This window comes from Diadema antillarum, unplaced genomic scaffold (assembly GCF_040938485.1).
Source record: "Diadema antillarum isolate AM-2024a unplaced genomic scaffold, OU_Dant_1.0 seq00000304_RagTag, whole genome shotgun sequence".
Taxonomy (NCBI): Eukaryota; Metazoa; Echinodermata; class Echinoidea; order Diadematoida; family Diadematidae; genus Diadema; species Diadema antillarum.
Genome location: NW_027271327.1, coordinates 32,753 through 52,309, shown reverse-complemented (window position 1 = coordinate 52,309; position 19,557 = coordinate 32,753). Strand labels below are relative to the sequence as shown.

General features: G+C 38.5%; 1 protein-coding gene across 1 annotated transcript; it reads left to right on the top strand.

Moving 5' to 3' along the window:
- Positions 1–6,516: 6,516 nt before the first annotated feature.
- Positions 6,517–15,077, top strand: LOC139730367 (uncharacterized). The gene is made up of 5 exons (XM_071641235.1): positions 6,517–6,668; positions 9,807–9,920; positions 12,213–12,282; positions 14,108–14,349; positions 14,982–15,077. Exons 1-5 carry the CDS (start codon positions 6,546–6,548, stop codon positions 15,075–15,077), a joined length of 645 nt encoding a protein of 214 aa, XP_071497336.1. The 5' UTR covers positions 6,517–6,545.
- Positions 15,078–19,557: the final 4,480 nt, after the last annotated feature.

Genomic DNA, 19,557 nt, shown 5'->3' with positions numbered 1-19,557 from the left:
CTGCTTTCATAAAGTTTTAGCCGGTTGAAAATGAGCTTGCAAACACGAAGCCGACTGACCCGAAGCACCCGCCATCTTTGGAAGCGTCATTTATCTCGCTGCCATTGTTCCGAAATTCTCGAAATAATCTCTCAAATTCAATCCCAACCACTTCAAAGTTGACATGAGTGAACAACATGGTGAAATTACTATCTTATTCAATTGTCATGCTCGAAATAACACGGTTTCTATCTGAAAAATCAATTTTTGTGCCCATATTACCAGCCATCTATTGTAATGATAGCGGAGCTAAGAGCTGGGCTGACGTCACCGCCAAGTTGACATGTTTACGTGGATTTATGGCTTAAAATGCTTCATATTTTAAGAAATCGTCATAAAATTCTTAAGTTATCTATTTTTAAGCTTAAATACCCATTGTTCAAATCACTGCAACATTTAATCCCGCAAATTGTGCTTGGAATTAGTTTATAATGACACTAAGAACATACACCATTACACCGATGTAACGGGAGTGGGAAGTCAAATTCTTGAGGGACATGACGGCTCCCGGCTGCCGTCAACCTCCGATTCCTCCGAAACTATCTCATATCAGAGGGGGAAAATTCATTATCAAGCAAACAGAAAAGAGGATTATTTTAACATAACTTCACTGTCTTAAAGACTCAACACAAGAATTATCTTTGCATGATCGCAAAATCGTCATGTCATATTCATGATTCTGAATCTCCACACAAAAATAGCGTCGATAAGCCTTGCTTTGATTTGCTTTCGCGGGGGGACGCCACCCCGAGTTCCGATGCAGTGGTGCTGCTTGTTTGTTTGTATGAGGGAAGAAAAAGAGAAGGGAAATTTTCCTGAGGTTCATGATTTTTTTTTTTCACCACATGAATTGCTTGTCTGTTTCTCTCTTTTTTAGCCGTGATTTTGGATTCACGGACGGGAAATCGCAACCGTATGAGTGTCAAACTAGAAAAATAGTAATGCAATAATTATGTAATGCATTTCCATGCCATTTTTGACAAATGTGAAAGAAACTAATCACATTCGATGATGAGTATAGAGAGAAACTATTTTCTGCCCACTTTATGACATTTAAGGCAAGAAAATGTACTCAGATCCAAAAACGGGTCAGCATAAAATACACTACTGTTATATCCCAGCTATTGTTGTTCACGAAAGTGGATAGACATCCTAACATTCTTATATCAAGAGAAAACAAAAACAAAATTAAAAACAAAAACGAAACAAAAACAAAGAACCTCTAGGGTCATATCTAATTTTGTTTAGTGTCCATGCCTGTTTCTTAATTTCTCATTCATTCCCCCCCCCCTTTTTTTTGGTTTATATTTTTATAACATTTGCATGTTTTCTCTTTTCATTTTTTAATAACAATCAAAAAATGAAACGAGAAAACATGCCATAAATATTGTGCGTATGAAGATGTTGTGATTATCGGCAATCGTTATTTCATGTTGTGTAAACTTATATTTATTTGTTTTCTGTTAAAGACGCATAGAAGCTTGTACCTTGCTCAGGTATGTCATGTCATTGTGAAATATTCATGACTCCTTTGATCTAAATGTAAAATTATGTGGCAGTGAAAACAAAAATAATATTAAATGATAAGGGTTTCATCTTGTGAAATCTGGAAAGCATGGGTGGGTAATACTGCCATTTTTCTATAATTAAGAATACACGCCTTGCAAGTCTAATCGAGATCGAATTATGATATCATCATGAGCAGGATTTTTATATATGTATTTTTGTTTCTATTGCCGGCATTAATGTCTCAAGTTTTTCAGCTAATTAATTGTGATTATTGTAAAAAGCAACTCGTGTTTATACTTCCTCATCAGATTTTGCATTTTTTTCTCTAAAGTTTGCATGCATTACTTATGGAGCAAACATATCACAAGGACTTTTGCTTTAATTCCTTCGCGACAGCGGAGCACGGGTATGTTTGTTCCGAGCATTTATACAGCAGGCCAAAGGTCGAAGGTGATAAAAAAATCATAATGTGCCCAGACTTACAGTACCTCGGAGGCAGGAGACTCATGAATAGTACGTCAAGAGGCACAAAAAGCTGCCAATGTTCCTTCTCCCATCTCTCCTCCGTTCCCCTTTCTCTTTCTTTCTCTCTCCGGAGTCTCCCTCCGTATCTCTCTTCCTCTCTCCCCCTCTTTCACTGTATTTTGGTATGTCTCTCATTTCTTTTGAAGCTCCTTTTTTTTCTCTCCTATTTTGCTCCCCCCCCCCCCCCCCGCGTGTGATTGACTTTAACCCATTGAGGCCCAATGCCTCGGCGTTCTATTTCCATTACACAATAAAGTAAGTCTCGCTTCCACATCCGATGAGGTTAATCGTAGTTGACGTATAACGTGCAGGAATTCATGTCGTCCCTTGGTGCTCATTTGTGCACACAATGTATTTATAAAATGTCCTGCTACAGTGCAATAATACCTGATCTTTAAATTCTGCTATAAAAGTAAAGTAGACCTATACACGGGCCGGGGATTTCAACGGTGTTCAACTACTGTACCATACTATAGGGATGAAGGGTGTTGTTTCTCATGAAACGGAAAGAGGTAGGTTAATCTCCTCCAGCAAAATGGTAGTCTATAATCATATAAAGTAACGGGTTCATAGAATGAAAGCGAACAACTAGAAGTCTGCATATTATATCAGATATAGTATTAGCTTCTATATTAACATTATCTAACGAAAGCGTACCGCATCCAATGAAAACTTTCTGTTTAAAGGGATGGTATAGTATTGGTGGAGATGAGGATTGGGCTTTTATAAACTTTTTGCGAGATACCAAGAAACCACATATATATGAAATAGTACAGAGCATACCATTATAAGAGGAATTCAAAGTGTATTTGATGAAAATCCGTTTTGGAATGGCTGATGAGACACCCAAAAACAAACCAAAGCGATCGTATAATAAAAGGTTGGTCCTGAATTATAATAATTATGATTGCTCTGTTTTGGAAATCTCAGCCATTTAAAAACCAATTTTCAAGAAATAAACATTATGAATTCCTCTTGGAGTTACATGACTCTTTCACACTTCATAAGAGGTTTATCATCATCTCACCAAAAATATTAGAAACCTGAAATTAAATCTCAACCAAAACTATGCGATCCCTGTTTATGTATATTTCACTTTCCTTTTAATTCTATATCTCTCCCTCTCGTCACATATGATGCTGCATGCCACTCCTCCAACTCCGACCTTCTCCAAAAATCATGTGGGATTGTACCCATGTGCCAGATAATAAGACGGCCAGTTTCCTGCTGTGTTTTTCAAATTCTGTGATAATGCGAAATTTCGAGGGGAAAAAATGTTGCGAGAGAGAATGATATATCATCAATACAGTACGGTGGAAAGAACCAGGGGAAACAGACAACAGACGCACTCGATTCATCATTTTTGCCCGCGATCCAATGGTCTGCTCGAGAGAAGTACTTTGTGCCTCACTGCGGGATGCTATAGAATGGTTCGATCTTCAGAGGTATGCAGTATGATATAATATGGATAAGTTGCAGTACTGTGACTTATTAAAGTACCACCAAGGAGGTGATGGAAGAGAGACCCTCCCTGGTACCACTGAAATATATACTCCAAAGTCTTCGGAGTATATTTCACATACAACTGTTCTAGAAGACTGCAACTCAAACGCACACCAAGACACTTATACGATACTACAGTATACGATTCTCTTTGATACACACATACGCATGAACGCGAACATGAACATACAGACATGACACACACGATAATGTATACACACATACATGCGCACATCACCCATAACTAGCATACATTCACGCATACACATACACATACACATTTACTAGTGCTAACCACAGAACTGGTGCTAACACACATGCCTACCGCCATCAACCCTCATTCCTATACCTGTACCCATCTCTTGTACTTGATTTTACGGTGAACTTGAGATCTCTGGATGATTTTCAGATTTTTGCATTTAAAAATCTATCAATTAGTTATACTAGGAGCAGAGTTACAGAATTCATAGTGATTGGGATAAAGAATAACAACTTCAAAATTCATAACAAATCACAGTGAAAAAGAATGATGACATTGCACCTTCACATGAGAATACATGATTGGGTGCCCATAGAAACAAAACAAAAGAAGAAAACGTGTATGAAAAATACGTGCATTTTACACAGGGGTATTGTAATGAAATTACATTTCTGGAATATATGTGAGCCGCCTATTTAATTCTTTTTCATTGTAATATTTGTGGGCTTTTTTTTCAGTGTTAGTTTGTCTGTTCAAGGACCATAATCAATTCCACAAATCTAGACATGGCACTATGAATTTAGACCTATACTACGTAATGTAAAATCATATAAATCGCCTGGAGTGTCCCTTTAAATCTCCCCCTTCCTCATATTCTCGATATCTGTATCATGATCTGTTCTTAATGATTTTCAATTCCTATATCAAATACATTTGCAGTAATAATCTTTCTTTTCTTCTTTTTTTGTGTGTTTTGCACTGAATGAAAACATCCTACAATCCTCGTAATGAGTGCCAGGTTGGGTAAGCAATGTAGGCCTATCCATAAACATGCTATATGGTTGAAACAACTAACTAGTGGACTTAATACACGTAGTATATAGTATAACAAAAGTTATTATTGTCCTGAAGACTAAACCAATTCTTTGAATTTGATCACACGAATATATTTTCATTTTTCATCAATCTATATTCATATTTTCGTACCATTCCGTTCTTGTTCTTTATTACATAAATGAATGAGTAATTTGTTTTGATACCGTCATTGTCAAGACTCCTGAAGAAGGCGGAGGCCGCTGAAAATTTGAGTCGAATAAACTCATTCTTCATTGGTAAAAAAAAAATGCATTACCAGTTTATTTCTTCATTTCTTCGAGGAGCCAATACGTGAATTCTCGACATGTTTATTCATGTGTATGATTTTTGATCCAGAATGACCAATATGGTTTCAGGAAAGTTCATTCCACAGATATGGCACTAGCCCAATTGTAGGATAGAGTGTCGACTGCCTTATAGCTGAACAAAAACATGTCATTGGTGTTTTCATGGACCTAAGCAATGCATTCGACACTCTTGACCACACTATCCTTATACGTAAATTGCATTGCTATGAAGTTCGTGGCATTCCACTAGAATGGTTCAAATATTACTTATCGAATAGAAAGCAATATGCATTGATATGTGTACTATGAATATGTTAACTCTGAAGTGTTACCTATATGGCGTCCCACAAGGATCCATATTGGGACCATATTGGCTCCTGCCGTGTTTTTACACCACTGCTTTTACTCTTGATATATATATATATATATATATATATATATATATATATCATAAAAAGAAAGAGAGGTAGAAAGAGACGCAAAACACAGATATATGATTATGTGATTTCATTGTTTTCATGATTTCTATTATACACATCATTTCTATTGTTACTCTCACCACTGTGATAATCATCTTACCATACACACTTACTGCCGTCGATCATCATCATTAGCTTTGTTGTGAGTATAAACAATCTGGGCACCGTTTCATCAAAGTTGTCAGCCTTGACAAGTTGTCAGTCTCTGACAATTACCATAGTAACAGTCAGTGACCAAAGCTTGTCTGCCAATCAAAACCAAGGATTTTACCGAAATTGTAAGAGACTGACAACTATAGCGTAGCAAAAAAAAAAAAAAAAAAGCTGCTGAAAGCTGACTAAATTGATGAAACACCCCCCTGAAGTGGTACAGGAGTGCGAGAAGAGGGAGAACTTGCAATCAGTGTACATCCAGAGCTCTTCTCGATCACTTCTACTAGTGAGTTCTACATTGTACTGTATATTATTATGCACTCCACTTTGTATTTGCTTGAACCCAAAGAGCGTAACGCTCTTTGCTTGACACAGACACAGAAACATGTGTGAATTATATACAGATAAACCCAAATATAAATCAGTACAATTTATATAATACAAACTCACATATATATATTATTTAGAATTCATATAATAAGCGTAATGATATAGACCTATATAATTATATTATTGCGTCACTATATAAGCCCATATTTTATAGACGATATGAAACCAATATAATGTAACGTATATTCATACAATATATATATATATATATATATATATATATATATATATCGCTTTGAATTCATATAACATGAACCCATATACATTTAATTGTTATGAATAACATTATCAATATATAAAATGAACCAACTTTATCTTATACAGTTTTATGAACCCAACACATCGCTACATCCCCCATTTCATCTAACAATCCACCCATCCATCTTCATTAACAACACATGATTTTATACAAAGAATACGTACATTGTGGGGAAAATTGTCAATTGATAGATCCCCATTAAATGCAACAATAGAATAGAATAGAATCTTTGCTTGACAGTAACTACGCATGCTCAGATCAATTTTGCGCAAAACTTGAAGTTCGGTCGAGCTCATCGAGCGAGTGCACAGGCTGAAACATTCAAGATGGATGATTCCTCAATTTTAAAAGGAAATGGCAGTATAAACCCATGGGCATCGGATGTCAATTCAACTTCTGCTACAGCCAGCATCATCCGCTATTCCGAGAAGAGCGGCTATCTTCGACTGGTTCGTTGATGATTATAGATCTATCGTAGTAATTACTGTATTGATTTATTCAGTCCCATATATTGACATTTATGTCAGCAATGTCAATGGTAATAGATATTACTGAGTGTTCACTTCTCAATGCTTCTAACGTAAGTTCTGTGGCATGCCTATGTTATGGCTATGCTACTGACCTATCACGTATGATATTGATGGGCCGGGTGCCAATGCAGTAGGATTTTGTGCTGGCAATTAAGGCAAGTAGTCTAGACCTAGTCAGTCTGGCTCCTCAAGACTCTTTAGACTTTAGACTATTAGACTTTATTTGAACCACATCAAGCAAGCTTGATACTATGATAGATACTAGACAGAAAGATCCGTCTGTCCGGAGGACTCTTTTATATTTTGCCATTAACGCTGTCCTCCGTAGACAGACGGAAGGTTGCAGTACCCATTGCTGTGTGGATGTTCTTAACCACTGTCTCTATGGAAAATTGGGTGAGGTACCTCACCCTTCTCGATTGCGTCTAATTCACGGCCCTAGGTCGGCAAATTTAAGCTTGTATGGTGAAATTATTTTTTTAAGAATACGTTACACTCACCAGATTAATGAATAATCCAACATTTTAGGAGAATTTTCAACGTAAAACACAGCCTGTCGCGTCGTCACATTCAAACTGCAGAAACATACACTATGAATCTATTAGCCAATCACATGCGAGGTAGTTTCTACGTATTTGTTTTACTAAAACACGTACCTCGCATGTGATTGGCTTAGCAATTGTTACAGATTCAAAATGGCGACTTACTGCTCGCGAACGGCGATGTTGCGATATCGATAAAATTTCTGCATTATAACCGAGGTTATGTGAGTATTTCGATTGCACAATGTGAGAAATTTATCCCAAATATTGCTGCATAATGTGTCATGTCATGTCATACTTGTTTGAATGTAAAAAAGCTGTCTGAAATTTGGTTTATCGTAACGTTTGATCTGTGCGCGACTGCTCCACACAGGAGCCGCAATCATTGACTTCGGTCTGTATACGGAGGGGATCCGTGAAGCCAGACGCAGTCTCCGCGGAACATTCCCCGACGGACAGATACAGACCGATCTTTCGGTCAAGATAGATACCTACATCCCACTTGCACATGGTGTACAGCTGTTAGTGCTAGAGTTACTAAAAAAGACAGTCTAGAGTAAAATGTCCAGTTTGCGGCAGTTTAAGCATTACTAAGGGTTTTTCCAACTTGTAAACAAATCAGGCAAATTATTTTCAACCATTTCATATATCATAGACGAGATTATTCATCAACGCAATTGTTTTCATAAAAGAAATTTACCATTGACCAACGCAGTTTTCATGATTTACCAGGGCAAAACCCGGCACAATTTTCGCCGATAAGGGCAATATGCGACGTAGTATTTCTGCTTGCGGCACGATGTACAATCCTATGCAATACGCGCGTGCTCCGCGATCTTTAGCTGAACGCCTTCACATGTCTCGCAAACATTGCGTAAGCGCCAATTCCCATTGCGAAAGCACGTGAAGATAGCGGGCGCACATGCATTGGCCACAAACAAGATCGCAATTCTGGCAGTGTTGTTGATGTCTTTCTCGTGTTTTTCTGAATTTTTTCGATGGTAACATCCACTTTCCGAACAAAAATGGCGGCCCACATCGGCTCGCGAAAGTTCTACTTTATGTGAGGATATGTTTTCAAAATCCATGAGCATCGGGAAAACGACAAAAAATCATGTTTCTTGGACCATTATTTCTTAATTGTTATGTTAAGAAGTACCGAAAATTTTATTTTGGATGCGATATGTTGTCATTTAGGTGAGAAAATTTCACTTTCGTCTGAGATCGTGCCCATTTTATCGGTTGATTTTTGTTGATTGCTAGTGTGTTAGTATATGTGTAGTGTGCATGTAACAGTGCAATGCTGTGTTTAGCGGTATATTACCGTGTACGTTGTACCTGCCGCGAACGGCTGCACGGCCGCTTACTGCCGCATTTACTCTAGACTACGTCAGTCCGGGAAACCCGCTCATGAGGACCGCTCCCGCGTATGAGGACTGCCCCCGCCTCATGAGGACCTCAGGATTCCTCGTACTGACCCCGGGGGAAGTCCTCATGAGGACCCCTATTCACTTCTTTTTCATCTCACATCTGACGTATAAATTGTCGCAACTTTACACAGTGATTTTTTGTTACACACACATGTCCACTATCCATGATGAAAAGAAGAAAAAATCCTGTCTGTTTTTTTCTTCAAAAATCGAGTTTTAATCAACCAATGCAGAGCGCCCATCAAAACACGGGCGCCGGCGTGTTAGCACAATGCCAGGCTGCCGCACCTAGCGGCCTGATCCATCTAAATATTTTCGGTGCTTTTTTCTGCGGCTCGCACATCTCCACGCGTGAATCAGCCTCGTGAAGCTGAAGTCTGACAACTGTTTACACAAATTCTTAACGAGAAAAATGAAATCAGTACTAACCTGATATTGTGCATATATTCCAAATTACTATTCCACACTGATAAGGTAGGTGAGTACTCCAGTTTATTAGCAAACTAATCACTTTGTAGGTATGATGGGTTCACTTTCTTCGTCAATTCTACCGTCCGCTAAACTTTGGGCGCTTTTTCTGGAATCCCGCGACGAGACGTCACATCACATAACGCATTCCCACTAGCACATACAGACAGCGCGCAAGTTCGCTCTGAAAATCTCTCAGCTTGCGCGCTGTCTGGATGTGCTGGATGCTCGATGTGATGTGACGTCGCACTGCGGGATGATTCCAGGAAAGCGCCAAAACTGACAAAAATTAGCGGACGGCGCGGAATTGACGAAGGAAGTGAACTCGTCATACCTACAAAGTGATTAGTTTGATTTTGTCTTGGGAAAGCCTGCCTGCTGAGACAATAGCATTCTTCCAGAATCTTGGGTAAGAGTATTAAGGGAACAGGGATTCTGGGCTCTAGAGTATTGATATCAAAATTATGCTCTGTTTGGCTGTGATCAGTGAAAAGTGTGATGCCAATGCAGCCTTACAGAGCAATGATATTCACTGAGCAGTCTTACTTTTCCTTGAGTGAATAGCAAAGTATTTATATTCCCATTACAGTTAATTCAATGTACTTTTTTTTTCACAGAAAAGAGATGAGGACGCCCAAGAAATCATGGAGACTTTGCAGAGACAGTCGACATCGTTAAAGCTAATACATCATCTGAAGGAAATTGCAGAGAAAACAAGGCAGCTCAGTCAGGTTTGTTAACTTAATTGGAGAAAAATTCTGCAAGAGAACCAAGTACAATTTTTGTTAAGCTGTTCGTGTACCGTGACACTCGGCTATAGCTTGTCACATTTTTCTATTTAATTCCTCTAAACATGACCCAAATATCAGTTAGCCAGCCCACTAAAGGAGGGACACTATTGACACACATATAATGGATTGTGGAATGATTGTGAAGTCTCTGTTCATTGGTGGCTTGTTTCTAGACATATAGGCCTGAATTCACATAGGTGGTACAAATGAAACCATGGTTTAAACCATGGACAAAAACCATGGAGCGCCAAGTGTTGCATGGAATATTTCGTTACGAAATCAGTCATTTCGTCGATGAAATGATTATTTTGTAACGAAATGACAACATTTTGTAACCAAATGAACATTTCATCCACAAAATGATAATTTCGTTAACGAAACGGTCATTTTGTCGACGAAATGACCAATTTCGTAACGAAATATTCCGTGCGACACTTCACTGGCGCACCATGGTTTTTGTCCATGGTTTAAACCATGCTTTCATTTGTACCACCTTTGTGAATTCGGGCCGTTATGTTCCAATCAGCAAAGAAACACACTCCAGCAGACGTTATAAATAAGGGTAAAAAGCACAGTGAAGGGTGGGTTTTAGCGCCGATTATGCACGAGACGATATGTAACCCTGCATCGCAAAACTATCACAAAGTAACACTAAGTCATGAAATTTTACTATAGGGCAGACCTGGAGCAGATTCAGAAAGGGCTGACTCTAAGCTTTAAATTCATGATAAATCAATTCAAATGGACTTTTCTAATCCATGTAAATTAGATATTGGAAAGAAAGTACACCCTCTTCAAAAGTGTTGATGAGAAAGAGGCTTTGAAGGTGTACGGTCTAGTGCTTAGTTTTACCTAGCAGTGGCCTGTACAATGAATAGGACAAAGAACAGGACATAAAACACCATGTGTAGCAATAACTATGAAGGAATTATCAGATTAAGCTGAATTATAAAATGGGTTCAAGAATGTAGCCAATAGAAAGCGCTGAAATGAGTCACATGTGCTTTGGTTACTCAGTCCCATTGCACTGCGTGTTAGATCCTATTACCGATCGTCTGTGCGTGCGGCAGCTCCTTTGAATTGCATGCATACGCGCTGTCAATCCTGTAAACAACTTCTAGTTCGGGCTGCCGGCCGGCCGGTCTTTCTTATTCCCTTGTGCATAACATGTGTGGCGTACGTATCATACGTACAGTGTACAGTAGACCAAGCGTTGTGGGACCGGACGCGTACATGGAGTCACTTTGAAGGGCAAATCCAACGATTTAGCAGGTTAATTCTCACACCGTTTTCAGAGTATGTTGTAGTAGGCCTATATGAGGAGTCTGTATCAAGTCTTTAAGGTAAAGGGTGCATATTCTATGTAAAATAAGTAAGTTTTCATGCGGGAACTTAAGTGTCCGGAAACCCAACCCCCCATCATACTTACATGTGCAGGATTTCTGAGTGCGACGTACGTAAATGTTTGGGACGAACATCTTCGGACGTCCTGACCCACAAAGGTACGTGAAAAATGCTGAAAAATGCTGTTAGTTTTCGAATTTTCGACCCATTTTATAAAACAAATGATGCACAGGATTATTTCGTGGCGTTAGTGGAGGCGTAGCTCACTCTCAGGTATTTACAATGTAGTGCAACATGCACTCGGCTTTGCCTCGTGCATGTTTCACAATTGTAAATACCCTCGAGTGCACTATACGCCTCCACTAACGCACTCTATCCTGTGCATCATTTGTATAATATTGCATGCCCATTAAGTGCATTCTAGGCATGACTCCTACTAACTTTCAATGCGTTAGCATCATCCTTTCAAAAGTTACTTAAGAGTTGAAAATGAATTGTGTAAAGAGTTTCTCATGCTCAGTATCCCTAAAGCTGAGAAATGTCAGACCAGAGAAAAACTGTGAAAAAAAGTATGTTTTTCCCTGCGATTTACGACACCAAACCCAAGAATTATATAGAGCAGAAATTGCTCTTTTAGAAAGATGTAACCAACTAAAAACTGGCTAGGTTACAAATATCCCATTTTACTTGTTTTGAGTCCTCACAAAGAATTGGGTTGTGCTACTTTTTGTTTACAGGTGGTGTAGTTTGTGACACACGGTCACACATTGTGTTTATGCACACACAACAGCATGCATTTTCCTATAAACTCGCTGTTGGCACATAAGTGACAATGGGTCTAAAAAAGTTTACTCTATGGCCAGTCATTATATTTCTTTATCTTGACAGGTGAATGTAGAAATACAGTGCCACTTGATGGACAAGGAGACTAGAGATCTCACTCACTTGAACCTACTAGGTGAGTTATACTGGAGTCTAGCAATTGCTGCATATTTAACACTTCTAGGACACTTGATATTTCACTTGCCTCTGCCTCACCTTGTAGCAATAACCATTCACTGGGAATGCTGTTCCATAACATATTGTATCCCTATCACAGTCAGACTGCAGCACCCGATAATTCGCTCGTATTTATTCAACTCATATGCAAGCCCGCTCGAGGCTTGCATACTAATGAGCTGAGTAAGGGGACTTTGTCCTTTGGCTTTTGGCAACAAAAATACACCTTATTTTCACAAATCTGGTATCAAATTCAAGGAAAATATATATATATGTAAACTATCGTCACATGTTACCCAAATTATTGTAAATGAAAAATACCATTGCGTAATTTGAACTTGAAAAATGATGAAAAAAGTAATTCGTGCAGTACACGTTCAAGACGTCAAAAGAATACCAAATTCACTTTCCATCTCAATGAAAATGCATTATTTGGTAGTCTATCTCTTAATCTTTCTATCCATGTAAATATCTTGACAATTTGTTGCTTAAACCGGTCAGGAACCAGTAAAATATACATCGATGTCAGTGCTAATCAGCTTGAAACCGTGCAATCTCAAGAGTAAGCTCTCTCATTGGACAGTTCAAGTGCTGGATGCAAGCGCTGTCCAATGAGAGAGCTCTTTCGCGCCACTGTACACTTTGTGTGGAGCATACTTCCGGCTAAGGAGTGAATTTTACAGACATTTCAAAACAGAAAAACTAGTATAAATCATGTTTGCATCTCCTTGACTCCAATATATAATGAGTATCTAAGTTTCCTCTCTACGAAAAAGCCAAAATCAGAAACAACAGTTTCTTAAACTGGTCAGGAACCAAAAACGAACTTTAGACGACAAAATCTTCCATGAAAAGCAGGTAAAATTTACGCAAATTCTACTGATTATATCGTCATGATAAGATCTGATATTATACGCAGATTTAGTATCAAAATAAAGATCAAAGTCTGCAGAACAATTTACCGTGACTTGTAGCCATGACGAATGTATGCACAAGTCGCTACACTGTGAAAACCATGTCAAACTCTCGCAAAATCTCGCACGACGAGACACCTTTCGAACGCAAAGATCGTCAACGAGAGTGCTGAATAAATCTTGCTGGATCGGCTCATTAGCATACGTGCTGCGGTCTGACTGTATCAAATGTAAGAACATGTCATTCATAGTAATCTGATGTATTACTACCATGGAAATGCCCCGAATGGTGTAATTCATAGTTGTTGCATGGTATTTCCTTTAGTTTTTAACCCATTTTTAGGTGTATGTATCATACCATCAATTTGTCATTCTTTCTTCAAAGCACAGTGTCGATCGTGCAGTACTGTGAAGTTGAATTGTTCAAGTTCTGTCAAACTGTTGAGAACACATGACTTGGTCACCAAATGTGACGAGTCCTGCCAGCTAAAACCAAAAGCTTCCTGATGACATCTGACATCAGAAACACATGTATCTATCCAATTTCAGATCATAATACGTGCAATGACTTCCCATTTCTGAAGTGGCAGTGTGCTTTTTGTAAATCATCAAGTCAGTTTTTTCGAAATGTTCTGAGACCTCCTTCGTGCACTCCACTGCAAAATTTGATTTCCTCATGCCAGATTATAACCACGCATTGGATATTGTGCTTTTGCTGAATGAAAGATCGCACCTATAATGTCAATCTCCTCGAGGCTTTGCAGATACCAGCTAATGATTTCAAGTCTGTCATTACCAAGAATCAAGTGGTTGAATTATGGGCAAAGTGTAGTGTGTGACCATGTAATATTTCCTGTGCTCTGTCCTCAGATGCCAAGATAGTGAACCTGAGCTCCATCAGTGGGCACCTCCAGCGAGCCATCCAGCAGAAGAAGGAGCTCATCAACCGGCTGCAGCAGCCGCTGGTCGGGGATTTCCTGCGGGTGGAGGCCAGCTACCACGCCCAGGTCAAGGAACTTTTCCCCCTCCTCGTCTCGTGCCTCGGGGAGCTGAGCGCAAACCTAGAAAACGTGCAGTGGGGTAGTGGATTCGACCTCAGTGATGGCAGAATGGTAAGTACAATGTACATGTATAGGTCGTACATCTCTTGGTCACATCCTGTCTCACTTGGTCCTATGTCATCTTGTTTTATTTCATCACTGATACGGCCCTGCAAGGTTCCAAAAATCTAGTATTACTAGTATTCTCATAAACTATTTTGCAGGTTTTGTAGAAGGCCTCTTGTAGTGTTCTGGGTGGTCCACAAGGAGTTTTGGTGTGTCACAGCAAAATGCTTAAATTTTTGTGTGATACAATCAGGATACAATTAATGGCTTAAAATAGAATGCACACACACACACACACACACACACACACACACACACACACAAACACACAAACAAACCAAGCTTAACATTCCTTGAAGAGTGGCAAAATTTGAAGTCATACCCAAAATAAGGAACTTCCAAATGTGCTACAAACTTACTAAACTCTTCTGTTTTTCTTCCAGGGTAATAGTTTCTTTGCAGTGGTCAAATTCAAAAGATACAATTTGCAATGTGTTGAAAAAACATGAGGATATCAAGTACTCACGTGATTTTATTCCATATCGCCATCTCCTTCTGTCTCTGCCCCACCCCCTTTCCAACACTACAACAACTACTACTATTACCATCATTATGCATTCCGCCTTTTTTCACCGTAGGTGGAGGTACTAGGGGGCATAGAGACAAGGATAGCTCAACTGCAGACGGCCCTCCAAACCATCACGCAGGTCAGACAATCAGTTACAGAGCTGTGACCGCCGACGCATACCAGGTTCAGCCATTCAAGCCCCCCCCCCCCCCTCCCCCTTCTCTCTTGGATGCAGAGCTGACCGAAATGAGATGGGAAACTTCTTGTTGCAAGAAATGTGGAGCTGAGGACAAGAGGCATCCCGAGGCACATCGTTGCTAGGAAACGTAAACTTTCGCTGCTAATGATAAATGGTCATGTGAGTGCTCACAAATTTCTGGTGATATCAGTCCATCTCTGTGACTCCAGGTATTTTGAACTGTGACTTTTAAATTGGAAGGGTAGCATATATCCCTGATTGGACTGGATTTTTTTTTTCTTTCATCGAGATTGATAGATAGTGAAGATAGATAGAGGGAATCCACCAATGATAGGGATTGTAAAGGACTATGCCATACAGCCTGTCTGAACAGAGGAAAGGAGAACTCTGCACTCTCCATATGTTTTGATGAGAAGACATATGCCAAGTTAGTAGAACTGTGCTGGAAAGATGTATACAAAATGTGGAATAACTTTGCTGAACACTTCTGCCAGCGAAAGAACTGTATTTTGCAGTCACATGAATTTTATAGCACACTGTACATATAATTATGGTCAGATACACACACTAATCTTGTAAGGGGTTGATTGCGCATAGAGCCTCGATACTGATATTAATGTTTTGACACACAAGCAGGTTTGTTGCCTACAATGGTTTAGAATAATCCTAAGGTTTCTGTCTGTAGGCTAGGCTATCCTGCGTTTGTCTGTCCAGGCGTCAACTGGTTAGACAGAGAAATTTCAAAATTTTCAGTTTGAGATGCTTTGCAAAGAAAACTGCTGGACGAAGCCAAGACTGATTGCATGACACATGCAGCTGAATGAGCTAAAGTCATAAAAATGTTCTTGCGTCTGGAAAATCTTGTACATTGTCTCTGTGGCCAACAACGATTAGGTTTAACCCTGAAAGGGTCAGGGGCGGAATCCACCCCCCCCCCCCCCCCCAATGTTTTGCGCAAGAATTCTGCAACACGCACAGGCCTAATCACAAGGCTTTTTGACTTTTTTTATTCAAGTCTTGCGCACTTTTGCGATCAAATTTGCATCGTCTGTGCATGCTGTTATGAAGCCATACCCTTTTTTGTAATAGCCTGTCACATCAAAAATGGGCACAGTTTTGTGATTGTGTACTTTTTTTTTTAATGGCAAACAGTGCTCTGTCATAAAACTCAAACAAACATGTTTATTTGTACTATCTATCACTTTGATTGATTTTGTGCTGATAATGGCAGGAAAGTGGTCAGTGACAATTTCAAATTAAATGAGAAAAAACAAAGAAAAAAAGTCAAACGAAGAAATACATAAGAAATTTCAAAAAACGATAAAGGGAGTTTTTATGATGTTCAGTTTTTGAATATGTTAAAACTGATATTCAAACCAAAAGGTAGGCTCTCAATGCATTTAATCAGGCAGAAATAAGATCTTAGCCTTGATTTGCATAATTGATTGATTAAAATTAGAAATCGATAATTTCAAAAAAATTGAAGATGCTATCTTGTAGATTACAGAGTGGGTGTCGGGCGTGCTAAAATATACAGTAGCAATGACCATATTTCCCATAAAAGACATGCAAAAACAAAACAAAATAAAACCTATACAATCGTATCTGTAACTTTAATATGACAGATCTATAATTAATCAGTTTCAAAAGCAGGTGAAGACATGAAATAGTGCTCTCAGAGATAAATACATACTTTATATGCATCAGTACATATATATCTGTCAAACTTACTTTCTCATTTGAAGGTGTCAAATTGATGAAATATATTTATGTGTTATACAGTATGTGTTTCATTCATGCTTCAGTGTTATACTGTGGCTTGTAGTGTAGTATGTACATGCAAACTCTATACATATTTGTGCATAGTGTACATAAGATTTCATGAAATAAACCAATCCATTGAAAGTTATTTGTCTACATTGTTGCCACTTTGGTACAGTGTGTCATGGGAGTCTGTAGGTACACTGAAGAAAGTGTTGGTTGGATGTGCAAGTTGACTGTGTTAGGTATGATAAGCAAAAACAAAAAATTAAGGGGAAAGTTTGAAAGTGACCAAAAGTTGGAATTTACCCACTTTTCAGCTTCACCTGCTTAATCAGTGATACAGTGAACTCCCGTTTTAACGAAGTCCCCGGGACTGGCAGTTTTCTTTAGTTTTGCGATATTTCGTTATACATAACTGAACAAAATAGACAAGATAAATACATGAGTGGATAATGCTGCAGCCTGAATTTTTGCTTCGTTGTAACCGGAATTTTGTTACATCCTTGTTCGTTATAACGGGAGTGCACTATATGATATGTGAAAAAAATAATAAAGGGAAAATTTGCAAGTGACTAAAAGTTGTCGACTTACCCACTTTTCAGCTTCACCTGCTTTGCCTAATCAGTGATACATGTATCTGTCATGATTGATATGTAAATTGGATGGTGATGATGTTATGGCAGAACAAATCTCTAGTTTGCTTGCTCACTTGAGTGCTTCACTTGACTGAATAAACATTTTTTTTTGTTGCTTCCGCCAGGTTGTCTGTCCGTCCTGTCCTTCCATCCATAATTGATTGTGTGGATGACGTAACGTACGGTCTGAGGAATCCAAATAAAACTTGGCATATAGACAAAGCTGTACCTTTCGACTTATGGGCACACTCACTCAAGATCAAAGGCCAAAGGTCAAGGTCAAATTGTACAATTTCACTATTGCCTAGAGCTGTATGTCTGTAATACCTGAAGGTATTTTTTTACGAAACCGAGTGTAAACATGCATAAACAGATTCTCAAGAGAAAGTTTTGTGTCATTGGGTCAAATGTCGGGTTAAAATGCCGAAATTACACTACATTGTATTTAATGCTGAAATTACACTATTTTCTCCATTCCTTGGAAATGATGTATGTATACACGTACTTGATATATACATGCATTACTGCACAATTGTACTGTAGGGAAAGATATGAGCCATGCAGTCAAAGGTCTAGTGAAAATGCTATAATATCACTATTATTTTCCATATTTTGAAAATGTTTCAAAGCACTGGCATGAAGATTGCCAAAATGTTACCATTTCCTTCATATCTCAGAAATGTGCTGAAAATGGTCACAGTGATAATGAGGTCAAGTATTAACTTGATTGTGAATGTACCTTAACAATGTACAGCAAGATCACTCAAAAAACTTGTTAAACTTTACAATACCACCCCTTCTCACAAAATCTTCTTCCTTTTTCAGAAGAGGGGTGTGGTCAGTGGCCACAACAACAACAAATCTTTATATACAAATGTACATGTGTAGTTTTCACAGGAGCAATACTGCTAACAGTTTTCTTACTTGTATGTACGAGTCACGTTAGAATGGATTTCAAGGGCAAGTTTAATTATGTAATTATGTTGTGTCTGTGAATGCAAATTTATGAGCACAGCCCGTGAAAGTTGTGAAGCATTTTGATAGATAATCCATTTAAAAGTTTTCATTTTCCCCCTGAATATCATATGCCGCCCTCTTTTGATGAAAACTCTATACAGCACTTGCCCTCACTCCATGAGTAAGCATGGGCAATTACATTTCCCAGTCAAGGTCAAGGGATGATTAATTCTTTCCATTCAAAACTAAACTCCGCGTCGAGACTCCTGAAGAAGGTGGATGGAAGCCACCGAAAATTTGAGTTGCTCAATAAACTCTATATTGGCGAAATATTGCATTACCGGTTTATTCTTCGTTAAATTGGAGCCAATACGTGAATTCGCAACATGTTTGGACCTAGACTATATATGTATATATATATATATATATATATATATGTATATATATATATATATATATATATATATATATATATATATATATATATATTTCAATACATATAAACATAGGCCTATATTGGTCATTTTATTGCTATTGGGTGTTATTGTCATTGTCTTTATTAGAAGTTGTTGTGGTGTAATGGCATATTATATTCAACATCACATTTTATTTTTCATTATGTGCATGTCACGATGGCCGCTCTATTTCTGTGTTCTGTAGCAATGTTGGAGTAGCACAAGTATATTAATGATGTTATAATGTTGGTAATTACATTTCTACATTATCACTCTTGCTATGGCTTGGGAGGGGGGGGGGGGGATTGCTTAATACCGTAATGCTAATAGCCGCGTTACCATTCACTCGTCTGTCATTCGACATCCATTATGATTTCTTTGGGAAAAATGACAGAAATGATTATATCAGGGGTTTTATTTCTATTTGTGACAAAGAAATGAACACAAGGGCAACATAATATTGTCACAGGGACCAGTCTGCATTCACTGCCCGTCTTTATTGACCCGAACTAGCTCTAGCTGTAGATTCTTTGTGTGTGTGTGTGTGTGTGTGTGTGTGTGTGTTTCAGTAGTGAAATTCAATCCTCCATCTTTTTCCCCTACCTGAGCTCTGTTGCATAAAAGGTGAGATAAAAC

Bases quoted from the DNA above. Each gene is read 5' to 3' on its own strand.
- LOC139730367 (XM_071641235.1), top strand. From the start codon at position 6,546: ATGGATGATTCCTCAATTTTAAAAGGAAATGGCAGTATAAACCCATGG. The intron at 12,283-14,107 runs GTGAGTTATACT...CTCTGTCCTCAG, and splicing joins CACTCACTTGAACCTACTAG to ATGCCAAGATAGTGAACCTG. The intron at 14,350-14,981 runs GTAAGTACAATG...TTTTCACCGTAG, and splicing joins ACCTCAGTGATGGCAGAATG to GTGGAGGTACTAGGGGGCAT.